Source organism: Trifolium pratense, linkage group LG5, assembly GCF_020283565.1.
Source record: "Trifolium pratense cultivar HEN17-A07 linkage group LG5, ARS_RC_1.1, whole genome shotgun sequence".
Taxonomy (NCBI): Eukaryota; Viridiplantae; Streptophyta; class Magnoliopsida; order Fabales; family Fabaceae; genus Trifolium; species Trifolium pratense.
Window position 1 is genome coordinate 12,525,529 of NC_060063.1, and position 26,051 is coordinate 12,551,579.

The window sequence follows — 26,051 nt, forward strand, 5'->3', positions numbered from 1 at the left end:
TTAATCATGCTGCTTTAATTTAAATCATTGATCATGTTGGTATGTAACTCAATCATATAAACGATGTTAATGCGAATGTTGGACCTATTTTTTTAAATCGCAAATAAAGAGATATTGAAACATCGAGTACACGAGTTTCTATAAGAAAAGCCAACATCATCGATAGCTAAATAAAATACACGAAAACAAAAAGCTATGGATATAACCAAAATAAGGGAGAGAACTACCTGGAGGAATTAGCAGAAGAAATTTTCACCAAGAGAAAGAATATTGCAATCAAAATCGTCATTTTCTCTAAATTGCATTTCTGTCTCATTCAAGTTTCCATGCCACTAGGTTACTTAGCTCTTATACAGTTACACATAATTATCAGCATAAGATTATTTACAAAATGTGCAGCATGAAAAGTCAGAAATGTTTTCAAGATACATCAAATTCTATAGAACTAATTTACCATATTCCATTCCCTCCTCATCTAAATACAAGTATGTGTATGGTTTGAACATTACACAATTCTCTCTGACTAGTATATGACAAATGCAGGTCCTAGTGAAGGCTAGTTTTTTTCCAGTCATATTCTAATATCAAAGCTAGATCCACATTGCTTCTTCTCTTCATAGAGTCAGTACTAATAAGATATGATTTTGCATGTTAGCAAAAAAAGAAAAAACATGTCACACCATATTTACATCTTGCTTCTATTCTCATGTCAAACTTCAAGGTACAGTTGTGATTTGTGAACTGCAGATTAACAATTTGAGGGAGAGCAATATGCACAGAGAAACTTTGATGGATGAATCGATACTTGTTTGTTACTTGAGCATAACTCCGTGTTCACTGACACTACCACCAGAAAGGTTTCGAATTATCTGCCATAACCGCTTGCTTCTTCCTGTTCTTAGAGGACCTGAATATGAATGCCTTCTAAATGATCCGGATACTTGTCTTCCAAATCTTGCTGATGAGCTGAATAACTCTGATGCTGCCAATCCATTTTCGATATCAACTCCATAATCGTAATTAGCGGCTGCGAAATGGCCTCGGAAACTATCTGGTAGTTGTTCAGAAGCGGTAATGAAATCAGAAGATAACTCTTCCTGGCTAGAATTTGTTGAACCTGCTTCTTTTGCTTCATCACATTCATTACAAACAAGTTTCAAAGCCTGAACAACCTCACCCATGAAAGGACGGTCCGAAACCTCTGGTTGTACACACATTGAAGCAATGGCTGCAACTTTAGCCACACTATCAAAAGGGATATTGGCTCCTAGAGATGGATCGATTAACGCTTCCAGTCCTTCTCTACTTGTGAGGAGCGGACGAGCCCACGCAACGAGATTCTCTTGACCAGGTGGTTGTGAAAAATCCACGGGTTTTCTTCCTGTCAAAAGCTCTAGAAGAACAACACCGTAACTGTATACATCACTTTTCACGAGAAGATGTCCAGTCATTGCGTACTCAGGAGCCACATAACTGAATTAATATTTCAAATATGAAAGAAAATACCATGTCAGTCAATTGATAATACAATAATAATATTATAATAGTAATAATCAATAAGGAATTAAGATAATTTTCCAAAAACTACATGCGGCACAGATATTTTGGGTAAGAAAACTGTGTACCCGAAAGTTCCCATGACACGTGTCGATATGTGCCTATTATCCTCATCAGCTGCCGTTCGAGCCAATCCAAAATCAGAAACTTTTGGTGTAAAATCATTTTCCAGTAAGATATTGCTAGATTTGAAGTCCCTATGTATGACATGTGGACTTGAATCTTCATGCAGATATGCGAGACCACGAGCAGCACCAAGTGCTATCTTTATCCGAGTACTCCAATCAAGTGGACTTTTTTCCCTATCAACTCCTACCAGTAGACCAAATGTAAGAAAAGAATTAAATTTTGATACACTGTAGATGTAAAAAGTTTTACACTGTAGTGTCAACAAACCACAATCACTCATATATGTGACTTTAGAAGCAATTATGATTAAAGTAAAATGTTTTTAATGATATGCCGATTATGAATGATCAGTGGTATAAAACACTTCAATCGACAGTATACTCCCTCCGTCCCATATTGTAAGCAAAAAAATTACTTTTTCATATCCCAAATTATAAGCAAAAAACATAACTTTTATCATTTTCAAGATAAACTTTTACTTAATTTACTCTCTCTTCTTTTCCCCATAATCAATAACCAATAAAAACTCTTTTTACATCTTCTCATGAAACTTATTTCAACAAAAACACAAAAAGTTATCCTTGAAATTATCATATTTTACTTTTCTTAATAAGTGTGAAAATATTTTTTTTGCTTATATTATGGGACGGAGGGAGTGTATGAGTCAAATCCATAAGAAAACCATTATCTTGAAGAACTAAACAATAGACGTTGTGCATGAGGCTGAAGCAAGAAAATTTAAGTACCATGTAAATGGGATTCCACACTGCCATTTGGAATGAGTTCATAAACCAGACAGCGGAAACTGAGTTCTGTACATATACCAATCAACTTTACCAAATTTCTATGGTGAAGGCGGCTAAGCATCTCAACTTCAGATAAGAATTCACGATCGCCATGATGATCCTCCCTTTTTAGAACTTTGAATGCTACTTTTGATCCATCTTCAAGGTTACCGCTATAAACAAGCCCAAACCCTCCTTCTCCAAGTATTCTAGAAGGGTGAAAATTATCAGTTGCTTTCTCTATTTCATTCATACTGAAAGTCTTAGCAGATCCTGCATACGCAGCAATGCTAGATCGAAATGATGTTGAAGCTGAAGCAACTGATGGCCCAGCTGTACCTGTGAAATAACATGCTGGTTTCTTAATAAAAAAGGCTGATAAATGATAAACCAATCAAATTGACAATATAATTGGGCGGTAAAAAACCATTCTGAATTGAAGGACTTCAATGATTTAGTTTCAAAATATAAAACACCATAATTTTAAAATTATGCTATTTATTGAAATTGCTGCAACTAAAATTTTCTCTTTTATGCCTAGAATTCTGCCTACCATTGTCTTCATATCAAAATTCTAATAAAACTTGGTTTGTGAGACAGGAATTTGGATTCTAGGGATGATTCTGGTAAAATACACGATGTTGCAGCAAATGCTGTAACAGTTTGTAATTTGCAAATGAAGTGTTTTTCTTATTCCGTTATTATTTTTTTGGTAGACTATATAGTGTTCATTTTATTGATTAACCATGACAAGACAACATTTAATAATAGAGTAAGGAAGGTCTGAAATAGTCTTATTTTTAATATAGTAACAGTAATATTCTAGCAAGGTAAAGTCCACTAAATTACCATATTATACCACCTCCATGCCTTTTTATAAACACCCTTCAAAATTTCAAAAAAATATTAAGAAAAATATGTAGTGTATTTAATATGTCAGTTTGGTTTATGGATGTTCCTAAAATACCCTTTAGTATAAGAATGTGTTCAACTTTGACTTTTCATCTTATAAGACACTTGGTAGTATTAATTAGGGGTATATTTGAAAATAAATGTATCTAGAAATTTGAAATGAGACTTATATTTGGGGTCAAATTTTATTCCCAAAAGGGGGCCTATAGTTAAAGGACAGTGGTAGTATACATTCTCCCGAATTACCTGGTGCTTTGACAAGAGACGGAGGAAAAGTCCGTGGGGTTGATGTTGGTTGAGACTCGGGCACACGATCTCTGAATTTTGATAAGGCTAAAACAGTAGCAGAGCATAAAACAATTGCTAGAAATGCTGAAAGAGCAATAATAGCTATAATGCCCTTGCTAAGTCCACTTTTATGCTGTTTCTTCTGTATGTCAACCCCAAGAGGCTTTATTGTCCTACCATTATTTCCATTATTTGAATATGGACCACCATCGATCATGTTAACACTTGAAGGTGGTAATGGAGGAGATGGAGGTAAACCTGCATATTTAGAGGACCCATAAATTTTTTATCCATCAAAGTCATAAAGAGAGAGTACAAAGAAAATTGAGAATTTACATATACATACCTGGATAGCTTACATATAACACTTCATAATCTCCAAAGTAAGAATTTTTTATAACAACTTGTTTATGCCAAAACCTCTCAGAAGCTATAAAGGCTGTAGTGTTTTCAAATATTTCCCCAAGTGGTATCAAATCAATGAGGGCATCAGTTTTATCTGGCTGGTCAGTTGCTGTATTGGCCCCCATAATACGAACTTGACTTTGTTTCATGAAAACTCCGGTGGCTATTTCAGAAGCAAGCTCTGAAACTAAAGGGAAGAAGGTATACAGAGGAACACTGAGGCGAAGGCCAACTCTCATTGGCCAGACACACATGCAGGGCACTCCGGGTGGTGAATTTGTATAAGGCTCCGAGCAACTAAATGATATACAATCTAAAGAATGAAAGTAAATACTTCAGTATAATGAATCATATAGTCATAAAAATCCAATTTTATATATTTAATTTGAGTTTTCGATCTCGAATGTGAGAATTTTTTTATCTACACTCCTCTAATATATATTGTACTGTTATGTAAAAATTTGTTAATTTCTTAAAAGCAATATTCAGGTGTGCTAACCTTGATTGGGAGGTGGGGGTGGCAATGCTTGAATTGGCTTCTTAGGGCTCCTCAAAAAAGGCCGCAGAGGAGATTCTTTAGGAGGATGAAATGGAACTTGCAACAAACACAATGAATAGATGCAAACAGATAAGTAGACGGTGAAAAAAGACAAGTTTATTTTGAAGTATATGTAATAAATATGGAATTGCAAACTTTCTTACTTTTGGTGGAGTGAGGGAAATTGTTGAATGATGGAGAAGGAGCAGGTGAAACCTGGCTCACTGGTGATTGAATAGGAAAGGTAAATGGAGAATCTGCAGAATGTAAAACAAAGAAATTTGTCAGTAATTAATCCCTTTACTTATCAATTTCATAGAAGAAACATCTTAAAAGTTCCTAATGTCTTTGTCTAATTGTTGGAAGAAACGAGGAGGAATTGGTTGATCTATATTAAAATAATCAAATAAAAAGTAATATAAATTCAATTAATTCCAATGAAAATAAGAAGCTTAAATTGTGACATAATTTGATGGATTAGCTAAGAACAAAACCTTGGTGTTTTGAAGTCGGAGGAGAAACAAAATATGATGATGCAGGAGCTGGGCTGGTTATCGTGTTCCTTGTATGGTGATGCTTGTAAAATGCTGTGGAAGGTGAAGATGCAGGAGAATGATCTTCTTTGTTGAAAGGAGATTTAGGAGGTGAAATCAATGGCTCAGGAGCATGGTGTAATGGCCTTGCTTTATGTCCAGAAGGAGCTACAGCAGAAAATAAAATATCAATAAATCAACTGCATGCATGAGTATAAACATATTGTTTACGTAGGAATTTGGTAAACAACCGCTAGTTTAAGTATTTAAACTCGCGAGATCAACTAGTAACAAATTTATGCCCAACACATATACTCCTTAAGTATGTTGTTTTTGTGATAGTATTAATGTTTACATTCCTTATTGACACAATTTTTCATCAGCTAGAACTTAGGGTTTTCGATATTCAATTATTGAACATGATAAAAAAATAATGGTTGTGCATATGATCATTTTAAAATGTAAACACCGAAATTCCAAAAGAATTCAAGCCTGATGTCAATTTCGTGTTAGAGATACAAAACCATATCGGTCCTCATCCTAGTTAAGAATATGCATCTCATCAAAAGCAATTTAATGTTACCATATGTACCTTGAGCAGGGGAATGAACTATAGCTGGTGGTGACTTTGGTGTTTTGTACAGAGGTGCAGAAACAGGTTCTCCACTGTTTTTCCCATTGAATCTTCTTGAAGGTGTTAATGAGGGAGAGATGACAGGTGCTGCACCACATGATTAAGAATTAAGGAATGATTGCACAATAGCATTAACAATGTAAAATAAATTAAAGCAAGCAGATGCATACTTTGAACACTCTAGAATGGTAGTTACTGAAGAACATCTTTATACAGAGAAAATATAATGAAAATGTAAAAACAGAAAGAAAAAAAAATTGACAAAAAAAGTTGACATTGTAAAACTACTATCTGAAAAGTGTGAATGCTATAGTTGTAACTAAAATCAATTAACAAGTAGACATTTTAGTGGTTACATATTCTTTTGAATGTTTTGTAGCAGCTTTGTTTCTTCAGTTATTTTTTTCTTGTTGAAATTTTTTGTTTCTTTGGTTCTATTTGATAATTTACATGCATAACTAATCAGACAACATTTTATCTGCTAAACAGACTCATAAATTATAATCATTCTTTTATATATATTCCAATTTGAATAGAACAACAATTAGGCATGTTAAGGAAGATCAATATCACTCATGATTGTCATTTTTAATCTCAATTGAATAATTAAGATATCTAATCCAAATTTATAAGCATGTGATATTGAAATGAGAGAAATACAGTTCAAAGTTCCAACCAGTAACAGATTATCCAATAATGCATAATATTGTGTTTTAAACCTCTATCATTGGCATTATAGACAAACAACAAATGTGGGAATTTGTAAATGTGAAAATGAAGAAATTAAATGATGTAACAGAAAGTACTGTTAAATATTTCATAAAAATTGATACAAAAACAAAATCATTTCTCAAAATTTGCACCTGGTAATTCATGTGGAGATGCAGCTGGTATTACTGGGTGAGCCAACGGCGGATCTACTGGAAATGTACTTGTTGGTGCTGCAAGAGTACAATAAAGTAGATAACAATAAACAAACACACAAAAAATACGACAAAAATAAAATTAGAGATATTGCACCCTTCTCCCTGCTTTCAATTAAAAGGAGTAATAAGATTAACCAATTGAAATGTGCTTTAATGAAAAGTAGGAATTTTAAATCATATAGTTGAATTATAGAGATGATTTGACAAGATACAACATACGTGGCATTACTGGCTCTGGAGTGTGTCCCTTATGTACAGTTGTATTATGAACATTAGGTGGAAAACTTCCAAGACGAGTTGGTTGGCTGGCTGGTGATTTTTTTGGAAAATTTGTAGGAGGTTCTGCAACCGGGGCTGTTCAAAATGAAATAAAAAGCATGTTTAGGGTCAATATCAAGATAGAAATTAGGAGTTAAGGAATTAGGAAGAAAAAAGAGTTATAAACATCGATTAGAATTACCTTGTGAAACAGGCTCCAGTGTGTGCCTGATACTGGAATTGCCTTTATGTACAGTAGGAGGCAAACTTCCAGGTTCAGTTGGCTGACTCACCGGCGAATATTTTGGCAAATTGAATGAAGGGGCTGTGTTTAAAATAAATAGCATAATTTTTTGTCAATAACAATTGGAAGTTGGAGAAGTGAAAATTAAAATTTAGGAGTCAACTTTTAGCACATGCCTGGTGAAATTGTCTCCGGGGGGTGAGGTTTATTTGTATTTGTACCATTTCCATGAGCATTAGGAGGCAAACTTCCATTATTAGTTGAATGGCTTATTGGTGAAATTTTGGGCTCATTGGTAGAAGGTGTTGCAACTGGGGCTGTTCCAATATTTCAATAGAAGAGCATATCTTTGGATCAATAACAATTGGAAGGTGGAGAGGATAAAATGGAAAACAATTCTAGAAGAATTATTACTGAGTAAACAGTAATCTCAATCCCTAACTGTGTCAGGTGCTATCACTATATTCCTTGATTGTATCAAAATTAATAAAATATCCCTAAGTGTGTCTTTTAGTAATTATATGGACCAAATTGACTAGTATAAGACACATTCGAGGAGAAAATTAACTAATAATGAAAGAAATATCCGAGAACCAAACTGACTAACAAAAGACACATTTATCTATGTTGTTGTAATTTTGATACATTCAGTCATTCAGAGACTATTGTAACAACGTCTCACACATTTAAGGACCCACATGACTCTTTACTAATTTTAATCACATACCTGGTGAAACTGGCTCTAGGTTGTGATTCTTACTTTCATTCCTCCTACCAACCTTAGGAGGCAAACTTCCATGTTCAATTGGTTGGCTGATTGGAGAAGTTTTAGGCACATTTCCAGGAGGTGTTGTTACAGTAGCTGCTCAAGAAGCAATTGAAGAGAAGAATCTTGGTCAATATCAATATGAAAGTTCCCCCAATAAAAGAAACTTCTCACTTTTCAATCATGTACCTGGAGAAGTTGGTGTGGATATAGGAGGCCTAACAATAGGTATTTGCTTTTGAGGTGGAATTGGTTGCATGGATGGTGGAAAATTCCTTTCAACAGTTGATGGCTCCGGAACAGCCTTAAATGGTGGCGGTAACGATTTGGTGCTTGGACTAGGACTAGGTGGTATGGATGATTCAGTTCCTTTAATCTTTGGAGGAATTGGAGCTGATGTAGGAGGTGGCAATGCAACTGGAGTGTGCATGAAAGACCCTGGATAATGAAAACAAATTTTTACGTCAGATGATCCTAATGTGGCCTAATAGATGTTTAGATTCACTTTTGGGAGAACCAAAAGTGATTCTGAAAACTTAAAATTGATTTTAGTATGCTTGGGAGTTCTGTACTAGAATTGATAATGCCTGTGGAATTGATTAAATTGAAGCTAAGATTTGTTGCTTTTGCTTCTAAATGTGATTTTAACACTCACATTTGTTGCCTAGTCAAAAAAATACTCAGGTTTTGTTCAATTGACTTTCACGCGAATGTATCCAAACACAAACCATTTTACCTTAAGTCTTAAGATCACATTTAACTAAGATAATTTTTACTAAATTAATTAAATCAAAATCAATTTTTGCAACTATATGACCAAACACAAAGTCCCTGAATGATGAAATTGTTGTGAATTCGTTAATAAAAATCACACCAATACGAAACTTGATGTGTGGAGCAATTGAGTCAAGCAACCAATATCAAAGAGTAGATAGAGATGATGATAATAATAATCCAAAAGCAAGTAAACAAATAAAAGAGAGAAGAGACACAAATCTTTGTTTACCCAGTTCGGTTAAAATAACCTAGTCTGGGGGAGAGAGCAGCCCTCCGTTCCACTAGAATCAAATAAGTCACTTACAAGCAATTCCCAAATTTGGGTTACAAGAATTAGCAAACCCTAACTCTACCCAAATCCCGAATTCCTTCCCGTGATGAAGAAACTCAATTTGACCTAGTCTACCCAAGGTGAACAAAGCAAACAATAAACTTTTGCCCTAGAATTATACCAAAAGAAAACTCTTTTGTTCTCTCTCTAAAACCCTAGCCTTTGATGGTGGCAAATCCTTATTGTTCCTTTCACTCTCTTATTTTTCTATGAATAAAGTGATCCCTATTTATAGAAAAATATATGCCAAAAAACTAGTAACAAATCTGTTTTAAAAATAAAACAAATCCAAGTCAGAGTACCCTCCAGGAAAAGATTTTTCCCAAAAAAACAGCAAAACAACACATGCTGTCAAAACGCGCTGCGCCTGGGCGTGAGCTCCCACGCCTGGGCGTGAGAAGGAAGATTTGATCCCAATTCTGCACGCCTGGGCGCCAGCTCCCACGCCTGGGCGTGAGCAGGCAGAATCTCCCTAAAAACATGATTTTCTGACTTCTTGTTACCGAGATTTCAAGGCATATCCAACAATTCTCCACCTTGCCTTTAAATCGATGGTGATCCCATCAACCACCATGCTGCTCTCTCCATCTTGAACCTCTATTCAAGATCACCGGCCAAGTCCAAGTCCCACTTGAACCTTGACCTAGGCACCATCCTCCACTTGCTTCCCACAAGCTGTACCTCACCTTCATCCCTCGGAATGCCTTCCGCCCTCATGAAGATCTTGCCTCCCACTACCATAGGATGTTTGGTAGCACCCACAAGATTCACCGCACCCTCTTCAGCCCCCGGAGTAGCTAAGTCCGTCCTCCTGAAGAAACGCTTGTTCCCCACTATCACCGGCATTTTAGATAGTCCAACAAGCTTCACCATCCTTCGACCCCCGGAATGCCTTCCGTCCTCTCGAAGTATTGCTTGGCTCCGAACCCACCCTGGAATTTTAGGCGGTTCCACAAGCTGCAACATCAAACTCCCCTTGCATCCAACTACCTCCAGCAGTCCTACAAGTTCCCTAGTTTGATCACCGTTGCTTTCAATTGCCTCCCTGAAGATTCTCTCAAGGTCTTGCACTTCTTCAGATACAATTGAAACATAACCCACAAGGTCTCCATGGTCATCCCCCTTTGGTTCAACACTACCACCCTCCTCCCTATCTCCGATTAGATAGCCAAGGGTTAATGTTGACTGTCTACCACTATTGGAAGACTCCACCTCAAACTGAGTTTCCACCAAAGTATATTCACCATGATCTCCACCTTGTAACAAGCAAGACCTCTCCAACTCCTCTGAAACAGCCACCCTGAAATCCCCTAACTCTCCACCGTCACGAGCATCATCACCAGACACCACTAGTGCCTCTCCATACTCATAACCCTCATACTCCGATGAGCCTTCAACAACATGAGCAGAATTATTGTCCTTCAACTCCGGACAATCCCTCTTGAAGTGACCTTTCTTCTGACAATGGAAACAATTCCACTTGTCACCGCCCTTTCCCTTAGCCTTCCTACCTCTACCTCCACCTCTCCCACTTGAAACGTTTAAGGCATCCACACCGCTCTCCACCTTCAAGTTATTTGACTTAGTTAGCTCTTTCGACCTCAAGGCCGATTGAACTTCCTCCAAGGTAACAGGGTTTTCCCTGCCGTAGAGCATGGTATCCTTGAAACTTTCATAGGATTTAGGTAACGTACATAGTAGATGTAGTGCTTTATCTTCATCTTCTAGGTTCACCTCAAGGTTGGCTAAGTCATCAATAATCTTATTAAATTCCGCCAGTTGTTCCGTCATGGATTTCGTCTCCACCATTCGGTAAAAGAAGAGCTTTTGTTTCAGAAACTGCTTATGTGCCGCCGACTTGGTCATATACAATGAATCAAGCTTAGCCCACATAGACGCAGCGTTGGTCTCCTTTGCAACTTCTCTCAACACATTGTCTCCGAGGCACAAGATGATAGCACTAACTGCTTTATCATTCAACTCAGTCTTCTCCGCGGCGGAGAGACTCGCCGGCATCCGTGCTTCCCCCTTCAAGGCCTCAACACACTTGTTATGGACTAAAACAGCCCTCATCTTCACCTTCCACAACCCGTAGTCGTTACTACCGGTGAACTTCTCGATATCAAACTTTGAACCCATGGCACTTGATTATCGAATGATCCTTGCCCCACGGTGGGCGCCAATTGTTGTGAATTCGTTAATAAAAATCACACCAATACGAAACTTGATGTGTGGAGCAATTGAGTCAAGCAACCAATATCAAAGAGTAGATAGAGATGATGATAATAATAATCCAAAAGCAAGTAAACAAATAAAAGAGAGAAGAGACACAAATCTTTGTTTACCCAGTTCGGTTAAAATAACCTAGTCTGGGGGAGAGAGCAGCCCTCCGTTCCACTAGAATCAAATAAGTCACTTACAAGCAATTCCCAAATTTGGGTTACAAGAATTAGCAAACCCTAACTCTACCCAAATCCCGAATTCCTTCCCGTGATGAAGAAACTCAATTTGACCTAGTCTACCCAAGGTGAACAAAGCAAACAATAAACTTTTGCCCTAGAATTATACCAAAATAAAACTCTTTTGTTCTCTCTCTAAAACCCTAGCCTTTGATGGTGGCAAATCCTTATTGTTCCTTTCACTCTCTTATTTTTCTATGAATAAAATGATCCCTATTTATAGAAAAATATATGCCAAAAAACTAGTAACAAATCTGTTTTAAAAATAAAACAAATCCAAGTCAGAGTACCCTCCAGGAAAAGATTTTTCCCAAAAAAACAGCAAAACAACACATGCTGTCAAAACGCGCTGCGCCTGGGCGTGAGCTCCCACGCCTGGGCGTGAGAAGGAAGATTTGATCCCAATTCTGCACGCCTGGGCGCCAGCTCCCACGCCTGGGCGTGAGCAGGCAGAATCTCCCTAAAAACATGATTTTCTGACTTCTTGTTACCGAGATTTCAAGGCATATCCAACAGAAATGGAAAACAATTCTGCAAGAATTATAATTGAGTAAACCGTTACTTTAATTCCTAAATGTGAGACATTGTAAGTATAGTCCCTAAATGTATCGAAATTACAAAAGCATTTCTATGTGTGTCTTTTGTTAACAATTATATGGACAACCAAACAATCTAATAATGAAACAAACATTCGATGACCTAATCGACTAACGAAAGATGCATTTATTTTTTATTTTTGTAATTTTGATGCATTTATAGACAATTGCAACAACGCCTCACACATTTAATGACCAGCATGACTCTTTACTCATTTTAATCACATACCTGGTGAAATTGGCTCTAGGTTATGACTCGTACTTTCATTCCTCCTATCAATGTTAGGAGGCAAACTTCCATGTTCAATTGGTTGGCTGATAGGAGAAGTTTTAGGCAAATTTCCAGGAGGTGTTGTTACAGGAGCTGCTCAAAAAGCAATTGAAGAGAAGAATCTTGGTCAATATCAATATGAAAGTTCCCCCAATAAAAGAAGCTTGTCACCTTTCAGTTATGTACCTGGAGCAGTTGGTGTGGATATAGGAGGCCTAACAATAGGTAATTTCTTTTGAGGTGGAATTGGTTGCACGGATGGTGAAAAATTCCTTTCAACAGTTGATGGCTCCGGAACATCCTTATATGGTGGCGATAACGATATGGAGCTTGGTGATTCAATTCCTTTAATCTTCTGAGGAATTGGAGCTGATGTAGGAGGTGGTAATGCAACTGGAGGGTGCAACAAAAACCCTGGATGATGAAAATCCAATTTTATATCAGATGATGCTAATGTGGCTTAATAGATGTTCATAGCCAAAAGTGATTCCGAAGACTTAAAATTGATTTTAGTATGCATGGGAGTTCTCGACTAGAATTTATATTGCTTGTAGAATTGATTCTAAATTGAAGCTTGTTGGTTTTGCATGTAAACGTGATTTTAACACTCAAATTTTTTGTCTCGTAAAAAAAGTAATCAATTTTTTTGTTCAATTCACTCAAATTTTTAGTATGCATGGGAGTTTTTTTTTTTTTTTTGTGTAACTTAAGCGACTATAGTAAAAGCGCGCACACATATTTAAGAACCAAAATGAATTTTTACTCACTTTAATCACATACCTGGTGAAACTGGCTCTAGATTGTGACTCTTACTTTCATTCCTCTTATCAACCTCAGGAGGCACACTCCCATGTTCAATTGGTTGGCTGATAGGTGAAGTTTTAGGCAAATTTCCAGGAGGTATTGCAACAGGAGCTGTTCAAGAAGGAATAGAAGAGAAGAACTTCGGTCAATATCAATATGAAACTTTCCTGATAAAAGAAACTTTTCACTTTTCAATCATGTACCTGAAGCAGTTGGTGTTGATATAGGAGGCCTAACAATGGGTGTTTTCCTTTGAGGTGGAATTGGTTGCATGGCTGGTGGAAAATTCATTTCAGCAGTTGATGGTGCCGAAGCAGTCTTATACAGTGGCGATAAGGATTTAGTGTTTGGACTAGCACTAGGTGATATGGATGATTCAATTCCTTTAATCTTCTGAGGAGTTGGAGCTGATGTAGAAGGTGGTAATGCAACTGGAGGTTGCACGAAAGATCCTGGATGATGAAAACCAATATTTTTTTGTCAGATGATCCTTTTGTATATGACGTTTATTATGCAATAATTGTTGTCGGCCCATTAATCATACCGGTAGGTATAGAGTAGTCTATTTAAGCATATTACCATCTGTACTCTATTTACAACTTTGAAAATTATTTCTCAATTCTACATGTCCCAATGTGGCCTAATCGACTACGGGAGTTGAATTACCATTTGGATGTAAGAGGCTTGGTGCTTTACTAGGGGAAGGATCCATAGGTAATGTTGATGGAGATGGCGATATGACAGACTCTGGAAGAAGGAACAAAAGTGAATAATTGAAGTTCAAAAGCTCATAATTCAATTTCAGTACATTCTCCAAACACATTCCGTTTTCATTTTTAAAAAACTGTGTTCATTTTAAAGTGCTAACATGAAGATAGAAGACTCGTGTACACAATTGTGATAGACAGAAGATGGAAGACAACATTAGAAGAATGTATTTCCGAAAACAATGAAAACAGTATTTTTCATTTTCAAAATTTCTGAAAATTTGTAGATGGGTTTACAAAAATTGTAGTGAGTGAAATAATAAATTATCTATATTCTCTTATTTTTATTAGTTGAAGTGAAAATATAAACAGAAAACAGGAAAAATTGGCTGTTAGATTAGATGTACCATCTGGATCTGAAGGGCTTGATGCACTGCTTCTCCATGACTGTCCATTATGGATAAGACCACCAGGTGCTTCTCCATTAGGCTGAACAGCCGGAAGAAATGCCGGAGATGGGGATATAATAGACCCTTAAAGAAGACATTATCAGTTAGAAATTCAAAAATCAACAGAAGAAAAGGAAAAAGTTATTGAAATTTTTATATCAGCAAGATCAAAATTATCAAATCATATAACTGGGACTTCTCAATCAGATTAACTAACATATGAGCTCAAATTAGCAATATCTTTTGCATCTTGGCATATTGTAGGTCTCTAAATAGTTTAAATTTGACATAAAACTAAAGGATCTGTGCCCTCCAATTGAAAGGAATTTATTTGAAAGAATTTATGTTTTCTACATCTACAAATTCAAATATTGCACACAATTAGCTTCCTTTAATGTTTAATTCAATGACGGTTAAGAAATCAAATCACATGCAAAAATAACCCTAATCAGGAAAGCCTAAGCCACTAAGCAAAGCTTTTTAGTACCAAATACATTTTTATTTTATCAAACAAGCTTATAAGCTAATCTAACAATAAGCTATAAACAAGCTTATACATATCATATGATAATTCTTCATACAAAGCAGTTATAATTAAATTGCAAAATAAACAATAATGTTTAGGATCTTTATGGTATCATTTATTTGTAATTATGATAATTGATAACAACAATTCAAAAGATCAATTTCTTCTAGCATCAGCATAAGTTCTGTATCATAATCATAATCTCTAACAAACTGTGACAAATTAATCATAGAGATTTTGAAGATTAAGTAGCTACCTTCAGATCCTTGAGCTGCAACAACAAAACCAATAACAAAAAGCAGCATAATAATTTGCAAAACCAACCCCATCTTCAAATCAATTTCAAAACACAACCTCCTCAAAAGTGATGAAAATCAATAACAAACTAACAATAATTAAGTGAATAAATTACAGATTCAGAAGTTGATAACTTGAAGCAAAAGTACAAGTAAAGTTTAAATTGAAGAACTTCCACATATAGTGACACAAAAAGTATGAAAAAGAAGATCATAGAAATTGCCTGCAAAATGTTTGATGAAATGGGTAAGAGAAAAAACAAGTGTATGTTGAGAATATGAGTTCAAAATTTGGTAGAAACAAAACTTAGTGAGTTCCATGGTAAAGAAAGAAAGTTAAAAATTATAGTTTTGAAGATTAAGGTTAAAAAATTTGTAGTGGAATAATGAAAATTGTGAAGTTTGTGTGTTATAGAATTCATTGACACTTGAAGGAAACTCAAGAATGGAGAAAGTGAACTAACAGACAGACCTCTTCTCTTTCTCAGAGAGAGAGAGAGGCAGTTGGAGTGGGACAGAGAGCCTGAAGGACAGAACAGTGTAGGTATATATATATATATATTATAGTATAATATAGGTGTAATTAGTAAGTTAGTTATTTAAAAATTGTTTTTCTTTTATTTAAAAAAGTTATAAAAATGAGTCGGTTATAAATTTGCAACGATGTTTAGTTGATAAAAAGTTGATTTATGCTACCTAACGCGTTGCAGATGTGAACTAATATATAAGGTAAAATGTTTTATTCAATATTTTTTTTGGTCAAATAGTCTGGTGACTAGAAATTTCACCCTTAAGATGGATAAGTTATAAGTGAGATAACCAAGTTCGAACCCCGACTTCCTACATGTATATAATGCAACGTTTGTCAACTAAGCTAAACTCACGTAACATGTTTTATTGAATTCTAATTTTAGGATTCAATCAACGATTATATAATTATTTGAATTAATAGAATTCATATTTATACGTAGACTCGTACATATTTAGATATGATTGTTCGAATTGCTTTTGTGCATTAAGATTAGTAGTTAATTTGATTAACAATGATATTAATATAAACTTGTTAATAGTATATTATTTTCTAAATATTCAAAATTAAAATTTTCTATGTAAAAAGATCATATATAATTTTCTTGTAAAAGAAGCAAACAAATATCAAATGTCATAGTATATAACACATGAGGTTTGCATTTACTATTAGTATGAATTATAGATATAGATAGATTCAAGAGAAAAAATATATTTACACCAAACTAGATTTATGAGTTGGTGGTGTTGTCAATGGGAGGATAATTACCAAACTTTGTTTAATTTTCAGTTTAGTGGAAGTTGCCTAGTTGCTTTTCTAGTTTCTTTTGGAAGGTCTTGTTGGCCATCTTAAGAAAATGATTTATAGGTAACATACAAGGTATGCCACGTGTCAAGATCTTGATAAAAGCATGGAATGGGGCGGGTTGAGAACTGATATTGTCCTCCCCAAACCCACAAAAGTTCGGGTTTTCCCAAACTCATCTCAATTTCGAGCGGGGATAAAATGTATAACCTCAAACCCATACCCAACTGGGATCGGATATCCCGACGGGGTTCAGGTATCCCCGGTATGCCTTTTTCCACATGAATTTGGATTGTATTTTAGTATTTTTTTTAAAAAAAGAAAGAAGTTAAATGTCCAAAATTATTTTGTTTCAACAATATTTTTTTAAATAAAAAAAAGAAATAGAGAAAATTGTTTGTTTAATACTCAAATTAAAAATAAAAATAAAAATATGAATGTAATTTAAGAGATTGTTTTAAGAGTTTCTAATGTAAAATAGGTAAAATCTAATTTTAGTATCAGCGGGGCGGGTTCGGGGTGGGTATCAATGTCCCCATTACCCCTCCCAAACCCGAATCCAAACTCAGTCAACTCGGATTTTCCCCGTCAAAGTGGGCAGAGTTTGGGCGGATTCCCATGAATATAGGTTTTATTGCCATGCCTTGATTCTGATACATCATCAATCACTCATCCCACATGATCTCATATTATTTATGATTAATTGACTTGCTAAACAATAATAAATGTTCATCAATTACAGTAAGTTAATAGCAGCTATAATAGGGTCTATGTTTTAAGTTAGTAGTAGTTTAGGAAAAAAGCAACGGATTTAATTAATCCTTAGTATATATTTCTGTGTATAAATAAAGACCATGCTTTCAATTTTGAGAAGTGACTTACTAGTATTGAAAAACAGAAGAAAAATAAATCGAAAGAAATGATATAAATAAATGTCATATGATTAGGAGTACACTTTGGAACTATATAAAGACATCACTTTTTTTTTTTTTAGGTTAAAGACATCACTTTATAATAATGGACAAAAAGCATAACTTTAGGGTGATTTTATCGGTTAATAAAGTGAATATAAACTAATTAACAAAGTACAATTTGAATGGTTAGTAGTTTGAGTAATTTTAATCATCTTAATTTTTTTTTGGTACAATAGAGGCCAGAAAAAATAAAACTTATAAAATTAAGTTGACATTTTGAGATATGCAAGCTCTAGGATTATCATTAAAGATAAGTTTTTGTAGTTCACTACGATGAATCTCCAATACAAACAAATTTAAATGATGCACCAAAATACTAGAGTTAGCAAGTCAATAAGTACTCATATTTCTTTCACACCAATTATAAATAATTTACACAAGTCAATTAATCTTTAGCAATTTCATGACATGTCAAACTACGGTACTGTTCTGGACTGGGCCAAGAGCTGGCCCAATCACTTCTGCCCGATATTTGGGGCACAGCCCAATAAGGGGAGACTTCCCCGACACGTCAGCCAATGACGTGTCCTGCTCGACATAACGGATAGGCAGCACGTTAAACACGTGCTCATCTATCCATGCATGTTGATCCACTCCGTCATAGCTTAACAGCTAAGCAGCACGTTTAGCACGTGCTCATTCACCCAACCATATCCGTCACGGAGCTTATCCCTTACCCGCGAATAGCGGAACGGCTCCAACCAAGATAGAGGCAAAATAACGGCCTCCCCTACGATACAGGGACTATCTTGGCAGTTGAGTCTATTGGGCCGGTTATCCCGGCTCAGTAGACCAACCTTTGGCCCAGCGCCGGGGGCACTATATAAGCTCTCCTAGACAGGAGAGCCAGGTATTCTGAATCATTATTCACTCTACTCTCTCTCTTCTTTTGTATCTCTTGTTCTCTTGCTGACTTAGGCATCGGAGCACCTGCAGGTACAAACCCCCCCTTCGGTGTGAAAGCTTGCTCAACGGACCGACCTCAACCTTTCTGATCAACATGTTAGATCAGGTACGGATATTTCTATTAAACTTGAAATTGTCAGAGATTTGTCAATTAAAAAGGTCATTTCCCACTATCTTAATTTTCTAATTATTAGGACAATAAGACTCTACGAATTTGAAGATGGAAAAATATAAATAGTTTAATAAAATATCATCTCAATCAAGACAGAAATAACAATTCATTGAAGCATTTAAACTCGATCACTTTCTTTTGAGTTTGAGTTTTACAATAATTATATATTTATCACTAAACTAAAGTTCAATTAAGTGTTTAGTATTTGAATTATGATGATAGAAATAGAACTACTTTATTAGAAGAGGATTTTACCACTACCGATTGTGGAAATAAAAGGGAACCCACATATATAATGAGAAGTCAAACAATAGCAACGGAATTATCAAGTGTTTAATAGCAGTTGTTCATATTGCACCATCCAATTACCTTTTCAGGTTGATTATTGCCTAACTATTATTTGCCTAATTTTTATCAAACACCTCTAATTGTACTCATAAATGTGTATATTACATAACTTTGATGATCATTATACGGGATAGAAAGAAGTAACACTCACTTTTTTTGCAAGATAAAATTTGGAGCTTCTAACTTATACGTTTGTATAACTAAAATATTAATGTTTGATATGAGTAACTTTTCTTACGAGCTTATAACTTTTAAATTTAAACTCTTGTTCAACACCATCGAAAACAAAGAATTAAACAAATAATAATGTTAGTCAAAACAAATCAAATAGTAATTAATTTAAGGTTAAATTGTAGTTTTAGTCCCTCATATTTTCTAATTGTGCGATTTAAATTTGTCCCCTTTTGTTTCAAATGAGCGAATTTGGTCCTCATGTTTCTTAATTGTGCGATTTTGGTTTCCCTAGTTTCAAACTAGCGATTTTGATCCCCCACATTTGTCCTCTTTTGCATTTCTTAGTCTCTGTTGACTATTTTGACCAAAAAACTATTGACATGGATTTTTTTGACACATGTCTTAATTATATTGGACAACCTATAAAAAAAAAATTATACAGTATATTTAAAAAAAAAAAAATCAAAGAAGGGTTACCTGAGTCTTACATAATATGATGACGCTAGATGCATTGCCGGTTGTAAAAAAAAAATATTATAAGGTTGTCCAATATAATTTAAACATGTATCAAAAAATTCCATATCAACAATTTTTTGGTCTAAATAGTTAACATGGACCAAAAAATGCAAAATGGGGCAAATGTGGGGATCAAAATCGCACAATTATGAAACGTGGGGGACCAAAATCGCTCGTTTGAAATTACGGGGACCAAAATCGCACAATTAGGAAACGTGGGGGACCAAAACTGCAATTTACCGTTAGTCTAATAATTATGTGTAAAATAAAATCATTCAAACAATCAAAAGAATAAGATGAAGGTGGAAAAACACAAGCAGGGGGTTGAATTGTGTTTTAGTGTTTTAAAACTTTTTCGAGTTAACAACGGATAAAACTAAAGCACAAGGAAAGGAGATAGAGAGGAAAGAAGAACACACGAGAATTTATACGGGTTCCTCTCACAAATCGAGAGTAATCCAGTCCTCTTGCACTTCCAAGAGAGTTTCACTAAAATAATCACAAAGATTACAACCACCTACTCAAGTTAAAACTAACAAGAGACTTCCTACAGCTCAAATGCTCAAGTTACCTAAAGAAGGGACTTCTAATAAACACAAGGTTTATAAATGAAAGTATAGAAATACACCTAAGACTTAAACAAACATAAGTATGATAAGTTACAAAGTGTTTGATCAAATATCAGAATATGATAGATTCAGAGCTTCAGAGCTTTAAGTCTTTGTGCAGAGTTCTATCAAATCGATTGTGTGCACGTAAGTTATGCAGAGATGCAATTCGTCTTGTATATATAAGGAAATAAAATAGAGATGTTGCATTTGACCGTTGATGAAGATAAGATTGTCAGCTTGGTCTGAGCTAACTTGTCTTGACATGAATTTGAATTGCTATCCAAAAGTGAACAAGAGTTTCCACAACTTTGTCTTGATGCAGAAACAATTTTCTTTCTCAGCAAAGAAGTTCAGAACCATCACGTTACTTCCTTAAGACTAGGGATTGTGTAAGAAACCTATCATGAACCATTTGTATAGTCGCTTTCGTCTTTGATAAACGTGTTGACTCAATGATTCAAACTAATAAACCCAGTCTTCAAAAAGATCAGAGATCTGTGCAGAGGTTTATCATCTTCTAAACTTTCAACTTCTGAACTTTCAACTTCTGAAGCTTACATCTTCTGAACGTTGATATCCTCTGAGATTTCAGAACTTCTGAATGGTCATCTTCTGACATGTCTTCAGAGCTTATCTTCAACATAATTCTGCATATTTGAAATCAAATTTTAGTACCTCCAATTGTACATTTAATACTTTGTTATCATCAAAACCTTTAATAGTGATTGAGGAATTTATAAATCTCAATTTTGTTCCAACATAAGATAAAGAGAATAGAAGAATAATAAACACACCAAAATTGTTTATTCAATTTGGCCCAAATTGACTACGTTTGGGGTCAAGAGCAACTCTCCGGTCAATCACCTTGTTGCTCTCTCCATCAGTAGTAATCAAGTCAAAACCTTGGTTGAACCTTGATCTAATTAAGGCATTAATTAACACTTGCGTCCAACTACCACTGGTAGTCCTACAAGCTTGACTTTTACCTCATCAACCCTCGAAAAGTGTCTTCCACCATTTTGAAGAACTTGCATCCAACTACACTACGCTTTTTAAGTAGCTCTACAAGTTGCACCATAACCTCTCTCGCCTCTAGAGTGTATCTTTCTGTTCTTCGACCATCAAAATATGTTTTGTACTCTTAATATTTTTCTTGTATCTAACTACATTTGGCTTTTGAGGTATTATAAAATATGCCTCTTCTTGCACTTTTTAGCCTAAATTGAAACATAACGCACAAGGTCTTCATAGTCATGCCACTTTGGTGCAACAATATCTATCATTCCCCTATCTTTCATTAGATAGCTTGGAGTCGTTGTTGATTCACTACAACATTTCTTGCTTCTAGCAACACTGTTTTTTGCAACCCGTGTAAACTGTACTCTAAAAATGGTATAGGCAACAATTTATGACTATTACCAGATAAGTTTTCGCAACATGAGAGAATTGTTCCCTAAAATCTTACTGGGAACGGTTTTCAAGCGTCGCTTTGACATTGTTTTGGCAATAGGCGATAACTGTTCCCTTAACCATCTCTAGGAACAGTTTTGAACAGTTACACTACTTTTAATAAAAGGCTACATTTATCAATTGTTACAATTAAAATTCAACACATAAATTGTTTTGCGGTGGCTTCCCTCTTTCACTTTTTTGACTCAATTGGTTTCCCTCTCAAGTATAATGATAAACTCAACACATTAATATAATGATAAACTCAAATATCTAATAAAAATTAGTAGACCCGTGCGAATGCACGAGTCTTTAAACTAGTTTATTATAACAATCAAAGCAAAATTGCAAATTTTATTTTTATTGTATATTTAATATATTTGTTCTTCATTATAAAAATAACCTTGATTAAGATGTGAATATAAAACAAAAAATTAAACTTGAATTCTCTTGATTAGTTTATCATAAGGGAGCTCGTTAACACCACTTGAACCTAATGTATTGGTTAAATCATTGGAGAGAACCAAAACATACAATTTTTTTTTTTAATATTAATATTAATATTAATTAAAATAAAATTGATTTATGAATTATTTTTTATTTTTATGTTAGTATCTCCCGGTTCAAAAACAAAAACGAGAAAACCTTTTTTGCCAATTGGAAAACCCTAACCCCTTTTCAGATTGACATTGAGAGAAGCTTCGAGATGAAACCACGAGAGGCGGCGCGGTGAGAACCCTTCATCGGGACTAAAATCGTTGTCGAGACAGAGAACGACAGCGAGTTCTGATTTCGCGAACGCTGCCGATTCCCCTGTCATCGTGAACCCTTCCGATTGTAGTGCCGTCAAGAACTTCCCACTGCAGCTTCCAATTTGCAACATCCTTACCGTTCGGCTCATGTTGCCTTCGAAGATTTGAGACCACGCATGCAACAACTCAGTTTCGCACTTGACCCTTCTATATTCAAAGGTTAGTTCAGTTTCCCTTTACCCACTCTGATTTTTTTATGTTTTGTTTCTGGTTATAGAAATAATTGACATATCAAAATTTATGTATTTATGTAGTATGTGTCTTATTCTTGTTGAAGGTTTATTATTATGTTAGTAAGAACAAGGTTTTATGATTTGTTTTGTAGGTAAAAAGAAAATGGTATCATGATTTGTGTGTAGGCGATGACCTTTATATTGTAGAGAGTTGATGTTGCTCATGTTGTTGAAACAACATAGACACCCTTTCATATGCGTGTTAAAATGGATAGTGATAAATGATATGCAAATCTAAGCAAATTGGATTTTTTGAAAACTTAGCACACTTTATTGGACCTCATCCTCTGATAGATAGTTGATGTTCATATATGCCTCTAGTTTGGTGTGGTATAAAATAATTCTATGATGAACTTCTGTACTGAATGGTTATATTTTTATTTTTTATTGAAAATAAACATGCCAAAGATGAGTTAACTAACTCTTTATCTAGGTAGAGTAGTTAATTTCCGAAGTCTTTACTTTAAGGACATTCTTATGCATTAATTTTAATAATTTAGTTCGGATATAGGTATTCAGTTTTTAATATTTTAATTTATGAATTAGTTCTTGTTGGGGCTGTGATATCTTTTACATAGTATTGATCCTTTTGCTTTTAACTTATTTAGCTTTTAATTCCTGTAATTTAAGAGACGATGATTGTGGAAAGAGAGCATTCTTCAAGTAGTGGTTCTTCTGGAAATTGGCTTTCCCAAAACAAGGAACATGAGAAGACTAGTGTTGTAGCAAGACATGTGTGACTCGTGTGAGTACAAATTTCATTTGCAATACTCATATCAATAGTGTGAGGTATGCCTTAACAATTCTATTTCATTTTGTCTTGGACTTTAAAATGCATATTTGAAAAGCTTTGAATAAAGAATTTTATGGCTTACATTGTAAGATATATGTAAGGCATATGTGCATACTCTTATTATACTATCCCATTTATGTTGTTTTTTTTCGGTCAGAGGTTGATTTAATTGCTAACATTTGATTTTGAAATGATTTTCAGAGAGCAACATAAATTTTGGTAGAACTAGGAGAATAGGTAAGAGTTGCTTCTCTACTTGATGAGGAGATGGAGCTACATAAATATCAGTAGAACTAGAAGAATATACAAAAGCTAATTCTACTCGATGATGAGGGAAGACCACCAACCCCTTTGTGACACTTCAATTTTTTCATAAAAATTTAGTCGAAAGTTTCTTCTGGTGTGGTGCAGATTTTGCTGTCATGATGCCGTGGTAACAGTTCTAATGTTGTGAAGTTGATATTCTCGAATATTGACTCATGGAAGTTTGTGGGAGCCTTAGTCTCTTTCTATGCCTTATTTATGGTTTTATAAATGGTTCTTAGGGCTAGGCAGCCATAATATCCTTCTAATGGTGTGTCCTAGTTAGGATATGGTTGCTTAATGTTTTGTCAGAATGTAACACATTTAGGATGTTAGTCTTTGATCATATAGTGCTTGGGTGAGACACTTATATCTTGTAAAGACTTTGTAAGATATTGTTTGAAATTTAATTGTGATTATGATTCTATTTGTAAAATAATGGATTAAACATTACTGAAGAAATGTTTAATTAGTATTAGAACTTTGCCATTTAATTTTACAGACAAAAAATATCTAAAATAAAAATGTTGTCTATATTATATTGATACCGTTAAAAACCGTTGCATTTAAGTTTTGGCTACACTCAAAAATTGTTCCCTTAGTTTAATGTTTAGGCAACGGGTCCAGACTGTTAACATCAATGGCAACATGTAGAAATCGTTGCCTTAGATTCGTTGTAAAACTGTTCCCTTTTCCCCGCAACTTAGGCGACAGTTTTAAATAGTGTGCCCAAAAAGCAAAAAAACTGTTACCTAAGACAATAGGTAACGCTCGCTTACAAAACAGTTGAAAACTGTCGCCTAAAGAGATAGGCAACATTTTTCATAGTTTAGGCTACAATTTTTAACTGTTGTTGAAAAGCAAAAATGTTGTAGTGATTGTCTTCTTTTAGTCCCACTAGTGAAAGACTCCACCTCATATTAAGTTTGTTCCACCACATCTTCACACACCAGAAACCCTTAGCTGTCTAACCTTCCAAAACTCAATAACATGCTTTGAAATAGACTCCAAGTCATTGTCAGTCTCCAAAATTTTCACTTTAATTTCATCACCTAGCAAACCCTATTTATCTAGTCCAACTAAATTCATGCCACAACCATGCACCAACCTAGAATCCCATAGTTCAGCTATACCATACGAGTCTTGACTAGCTAATGATGCATGAGCAATAATATGTATAAACCACATACTTTGGTACCCCTACCTATTATATTTGTATCATGCGAAATCTCCATTATTACATGCTCAATTGTAGTGTCATAATCCAACAAATTATATTTATTGTTAACCAAATTTGCTTAAGTTCGGGATCATGCCTCACATTTAGCAAAAGAAACTCATAGTTGTGAACAACATCATAAGAGGAACTAGCTTCATACCCTAAACCATTTTGTCATCTCCAAGGTAAACAACTTCACATTAATTCTTCCGGCTTTAGAGTCTCAAAGTATTTTTTTCTTTGGACAATGTGATAAGAGCACTGCATACAATTCATGACTAAACTCTCTTCATGGTTCAATATGCCTCAACTATTAAATTTTTGAATGATTTTTGGAGTCATATTTATATTATAAAAAGTTGTTCCACAAAAATTTAATTTTTTTAACATGTGATGAATTAAATATAACCTTTTCAAAAGTCAAAATCTTAAGATAAAAGTAACAATTTAAACCTATAAATTGAATTGAGTTCGTTTTCTTATATATATATAAGAAAAAAGAACAAAAAGTCTCCTCAGCACGTGCCCAAGAAGACTATGATAAGTTACAACTTACAAGAGAGTCAAAATACAAAACCAAAGAGAAATACAAGGCCCAAACAAAGCATATGACTAGACCACCAGCTATGGCAGTTCAAAGCTAAAATACTACTCGTCGCTTTCAACCACCTATAAGAAAAAGTTTTGATCTTGTCCAACAAGTGATGTAATGAAAGTCGATGAGCCTCTGAACAATTTGTGGTTCCTTTCTGTCCACACAACCCACACACAAGCTATTCATATGAGTTGCATGAAGGAACGCCGTGCCCGAAGACCGCCTGCTGAAGAAGTAAACTGAACGAAGTGATGTGACAGGGTCTGAGCATGCACCAAAAAAGAGTCAATTCAACAACTGACAAGAGCCCAAATAGAACCGAAAGTACTGCATGAGAGGAACAAATACTGAGCTGGCTCGGCCTCTCCACAACCAGATACACAAGAATAAACCTCCGGAGATAAAATGCCTCGAGAGACCAG

At 34.9% G+C, this 26,051-nt stretch overlaps 1 protein-coding gene and 1 long non-coding RNA gene across 6 annotated transcripts; one reads left to right on the plus strand and one right to left on the minus strand.

The window, feature by feature from the left end:
• Positions 1-288: 288 nt before the first annotated feature.
• LOC123882878 lies at positions 289-15,739 on the minus strand. Of its 4 annotated transcripts, none has more exons than XM_045931521.1 (22): positions 15,152-15,739; positions 14,328-14,453; positions 13,880-13,960; positions 13,417-13,665; positions 13,190-13,324; positions 12,596-12,823; positions 12,368-12,502; positions 8,165-8,413; positions 7,937-8,071; positions 7,386-7,526; positions 7,168-7,290; positions 6,927-7,061; positions 6,645-6,722; positions 5,740-5,868; positions 5,109-5,315; positions 4,779-4,871; positions 4,576-4,671; positions 4,018-4,389; positions 3,630-3,929; positions 2,433-2,810; positions 1,626-1,869; positions 289-1,473 (listed from the first exon to the last, which is right to left on the minus strand). In XM_045931521.1, exons 1-22 carry the CDS (start codon positions 15,222-15,224, stop codon positions 813-815), a joined length of 4,368 nt encoding a protein of 1,455 aa, XP_045787477.1. In that variant the 5' UTR covers positions 15,225-15,739; the 3' UTR covers positions 289-812. The 4 variants fall into 4 exon arrangements, with proteins under 4 accessions (XP_045787477.1, XP_045787476.1, XP_045787480.1 ...); XM_045931520.1 differs by having other exon boundaries at positions 4,779-4,879; positions 5,108-5,315; positions 15,152-15,723; XM_045931524.1 differs by lacking the exon at positions 13,880-13,960 and having other exon boundaries at positions 15,152-15,733.
• Positions 15,740-22,274: 6,535 nt separating this feature from the next.
• Positions 22,275-24,273, plus strand: LOC123882879. 2 transcript variants are annotated; one of them, XR_006800019.1, is made up of 3 exons: positions 22,275-22,645; positions 23,328-23,508; positions 23,714-24,273. It is a non-coding gene; the product is annotated as an uncharacterized LOC123882879 (long non-coding RNA). The 2 variants fall into 2 exon arrangements; XR_006800018.1 differs by having other exon boundaries at positions 22,277-22,645; positions 23,350-23,508.
• The last annotated feature ends 1,778 nt before the right edge of the window (positions 24,274-26,051 follow it).

Excerpts from the sequence above, each read along its gene's own strand:
- LOC123882878 (XM_045931520.1), bottom strand. The coding sequence starts at position 15,224 with ATGGGGTTGGTTTTGCAAATTATTATGCTGCTTTTTGTTATTGGTTTT. Across the intron at positions 7,291-7,385 it reads CCCGGAGACAATTTCACCAG|CCCCTTCATTCAATTTGCCA; the intron begins GCATGTGCTAAA and ends TTTTAAACACAG. Across the intron at positions 2,811-3,629 it reads GTCTCTTGTCAAAGCACCAG|GTACAGCTGGGCCATCAGTT; the intron begins GTAATTCGGGAG and ends GTTATTTCACAG.